Source organism: Xiphophorus hellerii, chromosome 15 (genome assembly GCF_003331165.1).
Source record: "Xiphophorus hellerii strain 12219 chromosome 15, Xiphophorus_hellerii-4.1, whole genome shotgun sequence".
NCBI lineage: Eukaryota > Metazoa > Chordata > Actinopteri > Cyprinodontiformes > Poeciliidae > Xiphophorus > Xiphophorus hellerii.
This window is the reverse complement of record NC_045686.1, coordinates 4,452,381-4,467,968: the sequence shown is the minus strand read 5'-3', so window position 1 is coordinate 4,467,968 and position 15,588 is coordinate 4,452,381. Positions and strand designations below refer to the sequence as shown.

The 15,588-nt window shown below is 40.0% G+C and overlaps 1 protein-coding gene across 1 annotated transcript in view; it reads left to right on the top strand.

The window, feature by feature from the left end:
* nmbr (neuromedin B receptor) overlaps positions 1–15,271 on the top strand; it is a 42,469-nt gene extending 27,198 nt beyond the window's left edge. The window contains exons 4-5 of the mRNA XM_032586041.1: positions 9,634–9,872; positions 12,571–15,271. Coding sequence (XP_032441932.1) covers positions 9,634–9,872; positions 12,571–12,733 — 402 coding nt within the window. The 3' untranslated portion in view covers positions 12,734–15,271. The remainder of the gene's footprint in view (positions 1–9,633; positions 9,873–12,570) is intronic.
* Positions 15,272–15,588: the final 317 nt, after the last annotated feature.

Genomic DNA, 15,588 nt, shown 5'->3' with positions numbered 1-15,588 from the left:
AAAAGCTGGGTTTTGAGAACTTCTTTATAAACTCCTGGTGAGACTTAACCACTTTATGTCACCTGAGGCTGAAACCTAAAAAGACACATTTATGTCTTCAGAAAGTAAATATGAAGAGGCTGTAGTTATTCTGCGTATGATTAATATTACTTTTTCATGAGTCGACCCAGCAGTCGGGTGAATTTCTTGCTTACGGTCGGACAGCAGATCCAGTCTGACTTTTCTGCAGGATGTGGGAGTAAATCAGCTTCCATCGGCTGTGATGATAATGATAATGATGAAGAAATATTGCAGGTGCAGATGCAAAGCGACACGGCAGTTTGAGCTGCTGCCTTCTATCCGAGAGGAGAGATGAAAAACTCGGCATCGATTTTCAGCCCCATCAAACAGCGAACCAAGTAGAACAGAAGAGATGTTTGAGATGTTGGACTTTAAGAGAATCTAAAATCTCTAATGCTGATAAAACGTGAAGAGAAAAACTTAAAACTAAGTAGGTTTTTACAGCAAGAAGCACCAGAATTATTCTAAAGATTTATTGTGATTCTTTGAGTTAATGAGTTTCTCAGATTAACTGCTGACCTGTCCAGGGTTTAAACCACAGGAAAACCTGCAGAGAGGCTATTGAGGCAGATAAAGAGAATCTCAGAATACTGCAGAGATTTTTTCACTTGGATCAGATAAGACAGGAGAGAAAGGTGCAAAGCCAATAAAAATTATTATGTGTGAAATCTTTAGACATTTTTTATATCAGTGGCTTTAAATATTGCAGCAGATTTTGAGCAATGGCACATTTGGTGTTAAGAAGGTCCAAGGTTTGAATCCCAGTTCGGGGTCTTTCTGCATGCAGTCACATGTTCTCCTGGTGCATGCTGGGTTCTCTCATGACGTTAAATCCTCCATGTTGCCTCAGACAGCAGATGGATGAGAAAAAGTAGCTGATCTCTTTTTTAAAAACATTTTTAGCTTTTTGAACATTTTCCATCTTCTCAGCTGTCCTGATCTCTATTAGACTCACACCTGTGTGTTGTGCTGCTTGACCTCATCTGTATGCATCCTTGTAGGACCAATTCATTAAGTTCAATACAGACATTTTAAGTGGGGCGTTAAAAATAAATGGACTCACAGACGACATCTGCAAACAAAGCGATGGATGATAGAGCTGCTTCTCCTTGGTTGAGTTTTGCTTCACAAAAATGATCTGACGGGACACAGGAAAAGACTTTGCCATAATCTTATGGCAAAGTAATAAAACAACTGGGGTCTGGACTTTAAATTAAAAATGTATGTTAGTTACATACCTTTCAATTAACCAGATTACAATTTTCATTGAGTTGTCACTAATTTAAACACTCAGGTTTTAGAGTTTAGTTGTAATCTCTGGATATTCCCTCATTTTTGGTAGTTTTCCTGTGTGTGTGGGTGTGGGTGTATGTGTGTGTGTGTGATGCTCAGGCAGTGAGTGTTGTGATTCGTTGCATTTCTAATCTTTGGGGACATAATGAGCTCTGCTCTCTGATAAAGCAGCAGCCTTGTTGGGTATTGAAGCAGCGGTTAACGCAGCAATCGCCTGGTGACCCTGTGAGATGTGCAGATTTGGGCTCCGTGTGACGAGCTTTTCCCATTTAGGAACGCTCTGATGGAATCGCTGCCCCATGAGAAGCTGCAGTCGGGTTTAACAGTAATGAGATGAATTACATGACAAACACAATGTGCTTCAACATGGCGACACAGAGGCAGGAGGAAATGGAGGACAGAGTGATTTAACGCAGCAGATTGAATGTCTGGCTTTAAGGTGGTATGAAAATCTGCCTGCTGTCACCAGGATTATTAACTTCACAGTAAAAGTCTCTGATTTGGGTGACATGGACAACACTGTCAACATGAGTGGGACTAAAATGCTTTTTAAAAATTCTTCAATGGATACAGAGGAAATGATGTTCAGTTTGTTTCATAGATGTTAGAAGTAAGAAATGTGCGATTAATTGATTTTCATCTCCTCTCTGCACCACAGTTTGATTTCCTGACACTTTATTTTGGTGCAAGTGGGTCAGATGGACCATAACAGAATATTAAAGATGATTTAAGAAAAAAATCTGCTGCTTGACCACTTACACATAACCTCTTGTCTCAAAACCAGATTGCTAATCCCAAATTAGCTACCTTACAGTCCTTGATAGTTTACAAATAACTACATTTACAGCAAATATATGGGGAGAAAAACATGTTTCACGATGAGCTGTGTGAGTGAAAGCAAAACTACGTTCTCCAATCCTAAAAACACATGCAGGCTGTTGTATGAGTAGGAAGGTCAACATTCTGGTGAGGCCGTCATAAAGCCATGATCTGAACCTCATCACCACAACCCAACAGTTAGCATATGTAGAAGGTAGGGACTAAAAAGTAAGGAATCAAGGTGTTGAAATGGCCCAGTCAAAGTCTAGATCTCAACCTGATTGAAATGATGCAGTTGGACCTTCAAATATCCGTTCAGAAACAAATAACGATGTGATAAACTGACTAACAGCCAGAAATGAGTTATTTCTGCTAAACAAACTTCTGCATATTTCAAATAAGTTAAACTGTGCAAAACTTTTAAGATAAAAGAAAGTCCAGTTCCAGTTTATAAAGGCTTTGCAAATGTAGCAGAAAACACAGAATATTGATAACAAGGACATAAAAATATCCACTTAATGTCGTTTGTTTTATGGTCTGTGAGCCTCTTCGACGCCTGATAATCCTCCCCTCAGGTAATAAAACAGCATTTAATGGATGAAGCCTCCCACGTTTTAATGCTCATATTAAAGTGAAAAATCGAAATAAAAAGTGCTGTGATTGAATTTCTGGTCTGTGGCGAGTCACGCTGCCTGATATCACATCTTCACCCCTCAGGTGTCCTTCAGGGCAGAAACACCGACAGCACAGAGAATGACATCAGCGCCGTCTCAGGGAATCAAGTCAACGCTCCGTCTTCTCTAAAATATCAGCAGTCTGCTGAACTTTCAGACTTCACACAACTTCGCCTCATCACTGACGATTTCAAGCTGAAGACGCTGCAGCAGCCTAGATACCACTGAATATTTATTCAGTACTGATTGTCAGCAATGTTTGTCAAGTTACTTATACTGCTGATTACATCCCCAGTTTCAAAAGTTATTAGTTACTTTAGTAATTATTTACAGTTTTAAGGCAGTTATCCACACTGACCTGACTGATCCAAACTTGCAAAATGAATCTCTAAAAATAAAAAATATTTCTTGCTAACATGTCTGGCATTTATCAAATAGATAGTTTTGCTAATTCTAACTGACTTAAAAGAAGAGAAGTATTGTTTCATTTAACTTCATACAGGGAGAAAAAAATCTGGATGTTTATATTCTGGTTTCAGCGTCTTGTTGGCTTGAGATGTGCAAATAATTACATGTTAGTTAGCATAAACATGCCAATGAAAAGGCAGGGGGCCAAAGACTGAACCCTGAGGTACTCCACAAATCAAAAATAGTTGTGTAAGTATTTAATCTGCATCAACAGAATCAAAAGTGCTTCTTCATAGATGTTAGGGAAACCAACTGAGCTCAGTGCCAGAACTATAAGCCAATTAAAAAAGTAACTTCCAAGACGTAACTTCAGGTGAATTAATTTTACTTTTAGAAAGTTTTTGTTGGCGTTCTCGGTTTGCCCTAACCTTGTGTATTTGCATAATAAACCTTGGCAAAGAGGAAACACATTTTGTTGGAAGCATAATTGCTGTTTCACAATATTCAGAGTAAGTAGGTGGATGTTTTAAGCTGGTTTGGCTCATTATGAAACTGACTCATCTTCATCACCTGCAGCAGCAGGCGGCTGTCCTATTGTGATTCCACAGATGCTTGGAGGGCTGAGAGTTTCTGACTGACAGCCAACAGAAAATAAAGAAGAGGAAGATGTGCTGCAGGTGAGGGAGGTGAATGTTTACAAAGGAAAAGGAATGATGAAGATGTGAGACAGAGACGAGAGAAGACAGAGAGGAAGGCGACACATGAAGAGAGAGAGAATGATGGAGAGACGACAGGCAGAGGAATAAACACCATAAAGAAAAGAGGCTGAGATAATCAGCATATTGTTTTTATTTAATGCCGCTACTTTATAATTACTCAACTGTTTGCTTTAGAAACAGATTTAAAAAAAAGTTTTAAACTTAATTTAATGTAAAACTATGATCTGCTTTTCTTTTTTTTTTTACCAAAGAAAACAATCCTGCAGTCAAACACCTGAATCAGAGAAAGTTTTAAACCTTTACCTTCAGTCACATCACCAGATGCCTCTGAGGTACAGAAATGTTTTAATTAAAACCTGGACTGGAAATGATTCATCGTCATCAACAAAGAGGAAAACATCAAGTCAAAACAAGAAAACTGAAAATGAGTCAAAACAAGTCAGACCTTCTGACTTTAATGACACGACAAACAGAAACAACTGGAAACATGGATGGATGGATGGATGGATGGATGGATGGATGGATGGATGGATGGATGACTGGATGGACGGATGGATGGATGGATGGATGGATGGACGGATGGATGACTGGATGGATGGATGGATGGATGGATGGATGGATGGATGGATGACTGGATGGATGGATGGATGGATGGATGACTGGATGGATGGACAGATGGATGGATGGACGGATGGATGGATGGATGGATGGATGACTGGATGGATGGGTGGATGGATGGATGACTGGATGGATGGACAGATGGATGGATGGATGACTGGATGGATGGATGGATGGATGGATGACTGGATGGATGGATGGATGGATGGATGGATGGATGGATGGATGGATGGATGACTGGATGGATGGGTGGATGGATGGATGACTGGATGGATGGGTGGATGGATGGATGACTGGATGGATGGATGACTGGATGGATGGACGGATGGATGGATGGATGACTGGATGGATGGATGGATGGATGGATGGATGGATGACTGGATGGATGGACAGATGGATGGACGGATGGATGGATGGATGGATGGATGGATGGATGACTGGATGGATGGGTGGATGGATGGATGACTGGATGGATGGGTGGATGGATGGATGACTGGATGGATGGATGACTGGATGGATGGATGGATGGATGGATGGATGGATGACTGGATGGATGGACAGATGGATGGATGGATGACTGGATGGATGGATGACTGGATGGATGGACGGATGGATGGATGGATGACTGGATGGATGGATGGATGGATGGATGACTGGATGGATGGATGGATGGATGGATGGATGACTGGATGGATGGATGGATCATCTGGACATCTATCAGTCTTGGCTTCTTTTTAACTATTTTTTCTAATTATTTCCTAAACAGTTTTTAGTAAAATGTTCGTTTTAATCATTTCCTGTGTTTTTATGTTCAGTTTCCATCTCAGCTCCTCAGGGTCCAAAAGTCCTCCCTGTTTTAGATGTGAGGCCACCTAGAGGCTTAACTCGTGATTGCGTTTCATTTATCTATCATTTCCTCTTGCCACTCTGTTCAGTCTTTATATAAAACACATTTTCACAAAACCAAACCGATCTGGAGTTAATCTGAGATTAAAAATGTAAATAATAAACAACCATTTTATTTCTTCCAGTTACGTCACTCAGAGAGAGAAAATGTCAGACTGATTCTGCCGGTCAGAAATGCCAGCCTGCTTTCAGAACCCGCTCCTCTTTGTGCATGTTGGGATGAATGACGGATTGAAGTTGGCTTCCTGAATGCTAGATGGGAAACTTCCACCTGCTTCCTGGAACTAAAAGCTTTATTTCACCTGCAAACCCAGATGTTGCCCTGTTGTGCAACAACTGTGAAAACCTCATGAGGCCATACTTTCTCTGAATTTCAGCATTTAGAGAATCCAAGAATAAAAAATGACAACTTCATGGATCAGCGCATCCAGCAGTGGCCTGGAGAGCCGAATTATCTCCATGGAGCCTCTAATGGGATCAGGCAGCCTGTAATTCCCGGGCGACTCTGCAGACTTCTGCCTCAGAGACAACGATGGCTCTTAGCTCTGCCTCGGGGGAATCTCTTGATAATAACTTTCCTCCTATTATTACTACAGAGATATGAATCCATTCATGAGGGAGGCAGTAACATTACGGCCCGGATCCCCGTGGGTCACCAAATACCGAGAGACGGCCTCCAGGGAACAAACGATTCTTAAATTAGTTTCTAATTAGATATTTCAGACAGGTCATAAATTTATAAAAACAGTAAAATGCTGCTGGTTTGGTCACAGGATCCTGGTGTTACGGTAGGCTGCAAACGTAATTTCAGATTTTGTTACATTAAAACAATAAATTTTAGCTCATTACTGAACAAATTTACATAAAAAGGATTGATGACGTATTTGGACATCATCACTTTTGACTTTTTTAATTCTTATTGAGGTTTCTGTAACAAACAACAAAAAAAACCTTTTGTAGTGAAATAATCTGCCAGTGGAACCGGTACTTTTTCTAACCAATATTAAGGAATTATTTACTTATAATAAGCTCATATTACTGAAGCTACTTGTAAAAATTTGCATTAGAAGGTAAACCAAAACCAGCTGCTAAGACTTTGTGTTTTTGCATTTTGAGGTTGGATTATGCAGGAATCTCTATTTACTCAGTAAACTTCTGAAGTCAGTCGGTTGCACTTGATTTTATTTAAGGGTAAAAAAGTAAAAGGGGTCTGAAAAGAAATGCAGGCCACAAATGTTGGAGTTTTATTTTTTTGTGCTATTAAAAAGTGAACAACTTTGTGTAGCTAATTCACATAAATCTTAATAAATGCCAAATGGAAAACTGGGGCTGTGAATTTCCATGTTTTTCCGTATTCTTGTAAGAATATCTGGGTGATTAAACCAAACAGATGTTGACCAATTTTATTCTGATTTATTGGTCATTTCTGTTGAGTGTTTTCTACACTTCAGTTCAGATTTAAATCATTTCAAAACCAAATCATTTCATTATATCCTGAAATAGAATAACGCTGGAACATTTTCTTTCTACAAAAGAAGTGAAAGTTGCAGCTGGAATGATCACGGTTTCCCTTTGAAGTTACATTTTCATACAGCAATAAAAGGCAATATACAAATGCAGATGTAAAAAATACAAAGTTTCTTCTGATCCCGGCTCTCAGCTTGCAGGTCTCTGAGAAACTGCAGGAAGGAAAGCAGCAGAAAGTGTCCCGAAGCTTTGAGAGGATCAGTAGAGTTTTGCTTCAACTCAACATTTATTTTACATTAGTTATGATTTACTTCCTTTAAGCAGCAGAGCAGATGGTGACATAACGACTGCAGCTGAATGTATTTAATTACAGCATATTTACTGAGAAAAATCCACTTCAGCTAAACCTAATCCTCTGTTCAGTTCGCTCCAGTAATCCTCTTACAGCGTGTAAATGACTTTGTGATCATGTTGGATCAGGTGAGCCACCAGAGGTGAGAACCTGGCAGACTCAACATCTGCACACTCAGCTCTGATTGGCTGTGGACTTGCTTACATCACACTGTTTAGGGTCAGTTGGAGATTTTACAAAAAGCAGCCAAAAAGACGGAGGCTGCATGTCACTAGAAATGTTCAGCGAATCAAAATAATTATAAAATATTCAGTTTTGTTGATGTGATTCCAACATAAAAGCCTCATAAACTAATGCAACATCTAAAAATCATTTCAGTCACATGCATGAGTGCTGTGTTACCGATACATCCAACATCCTGAAATACATTCCTAAACACCATCTTACTAACATTTCTTGTTATTAATATTCCAACTATAACAGTCAGTGAAAGATCTGCTCCAGAAATAAACTTGTAAACTTCATAGGTAGATGTGCAATAATAAATTGAACGCTACTGAAAGCGATATACTCTGTTGTAACACATGATGGGCATCAATGTGGTTGAATTTAGTGTGTATTTATGGTTAGCCCATTTAAATTATTAGCTTTATCCAACACTGGATGAGACTCACTGGACCAACAACAAGTTTATTTCAGCAACAAAGCAGCTCAAAGAGTTTTACGTTATAGAAACACAATACAGGCAACAATTATGAAACAAGCAATAAATATTACATAAATAACATTTGTTACTAAAATGATCAGATAAATTGATCATTGCTCCACTTACTAAAGGCAACTCTAAACAGATGAGCTTCAGTCTGGATTTAAAGGAACTCAGTGTTTCTACAGTTTTGCAGTTTTATGGAAGTTTATTCCAGATTTGTGGTGCATAGAAGCTGAATGCTGCTTCTCTATGTTTGGTTCTGGTTCTGATGCAGAGCAGAACCAGAACCAGAAGACCTGAGCGGTCTGGAAGGTTGCTATGACAACAGCAGATCTTTAAGCCGTTAAGTGATTTATAAACTAACAGTATTTTAAAACAGATGAAATGAGATCATAAAACTTCAGTGGCTGGAAACTTTACTCTGAACCTCATGCAGCATTAAATCTGTGCCTCTCCACTCTTTACTGGGATGGAACCAGATGAGTGAAAACGGATTACTGGGAACCAGTGAACAAAGAGCTGATTGGGTCACGTGATTGGAGGAAGTCAAAGCAAAGCAAAAAAAAACAAAATCAATCAGTGAACACAGAAACCCACTGAACGTACGATACTAAACCAAAGAACAACGACCAGACCAGGTCCTATCATGGTTCTGCTCACATAATGTCGGATTTTAAATAAGAATTCATCACTTCAAAGGATGTTTGCATCCAGAATCCACTTTCAGCAGAAGGAAGCTGTTCCTCTGGGTTCTCATGTTTCTCCTGAAGCCTGAAGTTCACAGGGAAGTGCTGTGAGAAAACACAGCTGACATGTTTCGCATGTCCACATGCACAGACGTCTGATTGGTATGAAGTCTGTTGGATGATTGAAGGCGGCTTCTTTCATGCCGAGTCTTTCAGCAATGTCAGCCTGACTCCTCTGAATCTGAAACTGTCCGTTTCTGTTTATTGGTTTCATCATCGGACGTTCAGAGCCGGCGTTCTGTTCACCGATCCTGCAGGGACTCCTGGAAGGGAGTTGTTTATATTCTTTCATCAGAAAAGTGATTTCTTTAAGTGTTTGTTCCTCTGTTCCAGCCTTTCTTAGATTTTATTTTCTTCTGCCCTCCTTATTCTCTACATTTTGGGTTCTCAGTGATTTACCCGAAGCTTTTCAAAGCTTCAGCTGTACAAGACTGAATTTGCAGGATGAAACATATTCATATGTGCTTAAATATCTATTGCACTGTAGTTCATCCATTTTGTACACCAATGGCATCAAAAGAACATGATACCTCTACTGTGGTTAATAGTAGGTACAGTCTCCTATAAATGTGCTTCTTCTCATTTTAGCCAAACTCCTTAAACTGTGTCTTGCCTGACCATAAAAATATTTTCCAGTAGAGATTTGGCTTGTCCAGCTGGGTGGACAACAAGACATTTCAGTCCAGCTTGAAGGTGATGGATTTTCGATTTGAGGATTGTTGTTCCTGATCAGTGCGTCTCAGTCCAGGGTGACGTCACCTTAGTTTCACAGACTTTCTGGTTCCTTGGTTATGAAAGTTAAAGCTGTGGTTAAAAATAATTTGTCAAACATCTGAGCAGAAGTTTGTATCTGCCCTTTCAGATGGAGACGAGGAAGCGCCTGGCCAAGATCGTTCTGGTCTTCGTGGGCCTGTTCGCCTTGTGCTGGTTCCCCAACCACGTGCTCTACATGTACCGCTCCTTCCACTACCACCAGATGGATCTGTCGCTGGCCCACCTCGTCATCACGCTGGTGGCCAGAGTCCTCAGCTTCTCCTCCTCCTGCGTCAACCCATTCGCCCTCTACCTGCTCAGTGAGAGCTTCCGCCGGCACTTCAACAGGTCAGAGGCAAGACAGCATCACACAGCAGCTTTAGACGGGACCTGTTACGCACAGCACAACATTTTGCATTTTGTGCTTCTGTTTGGGTCTCTGCTTATAAAAACAGCCTAAACACTTAGAAAAAAAAACATTCAGCAGTTCTTTGCCAATAAGTTAATTGGTGTCTGGAAAACCTTCTGGATGTGATGTCACAAATCAACAGGAAGTGCACTGTTACCTAGCAACCCCAGTAAAGCCCAACCTGCTACCTAGCAACACAAGCTGAGCTCCAGCACGTTTGGTCAGCTGGTTTTACCACTGTATGCATTGTACAATGGCTGCTGGAGAAGACAAGTGTTTTGTTGTTGATTTGCCATCCAGAAGCCAGCTGCTCTATTCTTGTTGGTTGTGCAGGAGGCTACACTTCTGCTTTTCAAAGATGTACGGTTGTATAACTGTGCGTCTGTCTTCAGCCGTTTTCATACGAGTGTAAACACTGAGTTGGGGGTGTGGTCAGCAGGAGCTTAATTGGATTTAAAGTGACAGACGCCCTAAAACCGTTCATTATGAACAGAGTTCACAGTAGGCAGAACTGAGCAAACTGAAAACTCCTCATCCAAGAATGATTTTAAAAAAATGCAGTGATCATGTTTCATACAACTTATAGATCTATCCTACCATGTTGAAGATGGGCTGAACATTTCCTGTTCTGTCACATCCTCAAAGCTGCTTTGTTGGACTCAGACCTGGTTACCATGGAGATCACTGGAGTGCAGTTAACTCCTTGTCATGTCCCATTACCCAGACTGAGGTGACTTGAGTTTTGTGATCTGGTGCAAACCCCAGTCATTAAAAGATGCTGGTTTGAAACCAGTCAGTCTTGCAAATATGACTTTGAGTCCAGACATTTATCTAAATTTAAAAAAGATGTTTGCACTGTGGTCAGCAACACAACTTAGGAAGGTTATTAGGTTTAAATGGTCATCAGTCAGCACTAAGGGGTGCAAAGTGTGCCAATAACCCTACACCATTAGACCACCATCTGCCCATTCTCTGACAAATTTCAGGTTGTTCATAAAAGTGTCAGTAGATCTTCAGCTTCTGAAATATTCAGTCCAGCTGTCTTTCATTAACATGTTCAAAGTCCGTTAAACACCCTTTCTTCCACGTTCTGATGCCCGATTTGAATTTCAGCAGCTTCTCCACCATTCGAAGACCTAAATCTATGATTGGATGGGAAAGCCCCCGATGATTGTGTTTCACACCCTTTTATTTCCCAGGATCAATATTTGAAGTCTCTAATCAAAGTTCTGCTCCACATGCATTCAGATTGATTCAAGCGTTTGATTTAGAAGGGAAGTTATGTTACGGTCGGTCACCGTCCAGAGCAACGCTGCTGAAAGCATATTGCATTAGCTCTGTGTGGTTTTCTACTACGTATCGTAAATCTGCCCAACACATTGGCAGCAGCAGGTGAAAACAGCCTCAGCTTTGACTCCAATAGGCTGCTGTCCACGTGCACATACCAAGTTAAATTGTAATTTTCAGACTAATCAAAAGTTTTCAGAAGGCTGAATATTTGTGAAATTGGGAGCATTCAGGGACAGATGTAGGCGAGAACCAGAAGGCCGGTGCCTCATTTTTCTTAGTGAATCGACTCCCTCACATGGGAAATGAAGTAATCATGGCCCCGTCTTTTTCTAAAGCTTCCTTCAAGTGCTCCCGCTAACACCAGACATCCTGACAGTTATTATTTCGTTCCCTGCAGGAACCCGAGGACAGAGGCTACGTTATGTTTTAGATACAGAGCATCAGACAATTAAGATGAACCCTAAACACAAGCAGGACAAAGATCATATTCTATACCTGAGATTTATGTAAGATTCAAGTCTTGTAAATATTGTTTGCCCTTCATCCTCTGGAGAAATAATTTAAAAATTACAAAACTTTTTTGTTTTTATAAAAATATCACTACATAACTATTGTACAAGTTTTTCCATTAATAAAAAACCCCAAACTGGAGCGGTGTTCCTCCAACATGGCTGACATTTGATCCATTTAGGATTAGTTTAGATCTCTCTTGGACTGAATTACAGCTTGATTTAGCTTGTCAGCTAACAAAAAGAGCTACACTGACATGGTATTTAGCAGAAGCTAATCCTAAAGTACTTCAATAGAAATTATGTTTACTTCTGAAAGACTACGACCATCGAGAAATAATTTAATTTGGGCATTATAATTTACATGTTCTTTAATTATATCTTGTTTTCTAACAGTGTTTTATTTTGTCTCTGCATGTTTGACATAAACTTATTGGGGCAAAAGAGAGAGAGAGAAGGTGAGGAAAGGAAACTGCACTTAATCAATAACAGTATTCACCCCTTCAAAATAAGAGCATGAATATAAATGTCTACCTGAAGAATTTTTTCAGTCAATAACAAAAATTTCAACTAAATGATTACAGCCAAGTAAGTTTTGCATTTATCTGGAAAAATTAACTTGGAGGCACTGTGGGTTATTTAAAGTTAGCAAAAGAGCTAACGGAAAAATTAGCATGTTTGCCTACCAATACCATCATACATGCAAAATCAACAAATAGGAATTTTAAAAAATGTTTTAATTCACTCTAAGACGTTAATACAGAAGCTTTACTTCAGAGGTGAAACTTATCTCTGGCTCTGGATGCCTGGTTTACTGGCTGTTGTTCTTCCTCCCCAGTCAGCTGCGGTGCGGTCGAGGTCCCCGTCCTGAACGCCAACCCAGCTACATGCACAGCACCTCTCACATCCACCTCACATCCATCAAGAAGACCACGCCCACCGCCGTCATTGTGGCTCCGGCAGCAAACGGGAACTCCAACACTCAGGAAGTGGCTCTGTGAAGTTTCCAGGATCCTCTGCAGAGAGACGATAATCATGTTTGAGAGGGACTCTGGGGAAAAAAACCCAGAAAAAAAACTTCTGACATGTTCCACCAATTGGATGATTCACGGCATCAGGATAAATCATGACCATCATAAACAACCAAAACAAGAAGTGCCTCTTTGAAACAAAAAAGAGCAGAAACACCCTGAGAATGTGCTACAACTCAGAACGCCAGCGACCAACTGAGGCTGTAGAAACAGGCATCAACACATCCAGTCTGAAGTATGGAGACGGTTTGTCTGAACTTTTTGTCTGGCAAAAAATTCAGGCAGTGGTTGCACAGACATGCAACCACTGCATGTCTGTGAATGCAATGGTTCATAGACATCCAAAGGCGTTGGGTAGAGTGGATGAACCTGGAAATGTCTGCAAAATCCTGTCATCTTTGGAGATATGAAGGCAGTTGTGTCTGTTCAGCTCAACGGGAAGCTTTACAACTCAAAACTGAAAAAAATTAATCTGCATGTGGCTCTGCTAGGCAGGCGCTCTGCAGATAAACAGTCACTGTTCTACAGGTAGAAATACCAGGTAAGGTTCAGGTAATGAAGTCAGTACCGTGAGAGTTTGGTTATGTATACTTCCAGGAGAAGAGTCACTACCAGCCCTTTCCCTTCCTTTAATGTCCAGAACTGACTCACATTTTAAGTAAAATATTGTAAAACAGTCAAAATAAATTGGTCTTTTATTGAACATCACTCACAGTGAAAACCAGACCTATAATTAGAGTTTGAGTTTGGAAAACATCTCAAATTAACAACATGCTGTTTTAACAAAATCACTTTTGCATCACTGGCTGTCATCACAAACTCCTCCAATAAAATAAATGTGAGTGAAACATTTTTATTTGTAGCTGTTCAAAGTTGATCAAGTGTCTGAGAGCTTCTAGTTACAAATCTACAAATTTCTGCTTCTTTGATGTACAAATATGACGTGACAGAAAAACCCAAATCCCCATCAAGCAAAACGGAAAAGACAAAATAAACACGCCATTCAAGTAAGAAAGGTTTGTGTCGATCTATGTTCATCTTGTCACCATGGAGACGGTACGGCAGGTAGGAATACCACCAACTCTGACTGGTAGAGAACTGGAGCAGCGACTGGAGTCACAATGTCTCCCTAACAACCATTAGATGCCATAACAAGTTGTCGTTTTGAAGGAAAGCAAAAAAAAAAAAAGAGCTTATTTCATCCTACCATCACAAACGTGCTCATTGTGATGGTACATTGTTATTCTACTGGGACCTTAAGTGCAAATGTTGCTTTTCCTAAGAGTTTTCAATGTGATGAAGGATGAATCACTTCATGTCTCCTGAGTAAAGTAGAGGATCTGTAATGCTGTGGAACCACGACATCGACACAAAGGTGAAAATACAGTAGATCCTTCATTGGATCTAAAACATTTAACATAGGAATGCTTCACCAGACACCAAATTAACTTCTTCTAAGGTTATCTCATCTAAAGCCTACAGAAGAGCTGAATAAAGAAAGCATCCATGGGAACCAGGATTCAGAGACTGGGATTGCTGGGATTGCTGCTTAATTACTGAACCAGTGGCAAAAAGGAGTGGTGCAAAGTGTTCACACCAATAACTGATGATTTTGTTTAAAAGCTATTTCTTCTCATGTTATTTTCCACAATTACAGGCTGGATTTTGAGAAAGAAGATGATATTTTAATGGTTTATATACATAGTTACTAACAGGTGGTCAATATTTAATTATTGAGAAACATTTTTTTTTTCATGGTGCCACAATTATCAGAACATCTTAATGATGTTTGAACTTTGGAGGTTTAAATGATTGAATTATTTTAAGAACAAAATGATCAATGTGTGTGTTTGATAAGAACACATTGGTTTCCCTAAAACCAGCAAACATCGTTAGTGACTGTTGATCTGCTGGCAGAAACGCCTCCGCAGGCTCAGGAAGTGATTATTTGGAATTAATTAACCGAAAGTGAGCTGAACACAATCCCCATTTTCCCTCTGCAGCCTGTAATTAGTGTCTAATTGTATTACGGGAATGCATTTTTATTAAAGAGCAGTGAAGTAAACGATTTCAGGAATCAGTCAAACTGTGTTTAATTAAATGGGATGATATACTTCCAGGAGTCAAGTTTTGAGTTTTCAGCTAATCCTGCTGCTAATATTTATTTCCATCTGGTGGTTACCGGCCCAGCATGCCCTCCTTCCTGTGGGGCTTTAAAGACGGTGACAGACAGAGAGGAAAGTGATGCCTTATGGAGAGATTCCTGCTGATTGCATAGACTAACAGAGCCCAGTGATTATCATCATCGCTTTGTGTTGGTGCTTCAGCCTCAACTCAGACGTGATGATTTGTGCTTTATTTTTATGAAACTCTCCACAATTTGCTCTTCTTTAAGCCATGTTCTGATATTTTTCCTTCTTTCAGATGCTTGATGTGTTGTTTTTTTTGTATTACGCATGCTTCTTGTTTTTCTGCTTTGCTCTGTAATAAATGTTCCTGTGCAGCCACCGTTTGGTCTCTGCTTGATGGAAACCGTTGAATAAAGGTTTAGTCCGTGTAAGTGCTGGTTGTTACTTCCAGCTTCTTTAAAAACAGTAATGCTGGTGGAGCTGAAAGAACAGAGATTAGCCCAAAAAGCCCAAACACTTTGCTCTGATCAAAAGCAGAGAAAATATTCAGTGAGAATCCAGTTATTTTCACTCTGATTATTACCAGCAGTTCAGGTTGTAAAAGTCAAAGCATCTCAAATCAAACCATTTGGGGCTGAAAAGTCAATGCAGCTGGATTTTACGTTTTGGTTCTTAAGTTGCTTGACAGCTTATCGA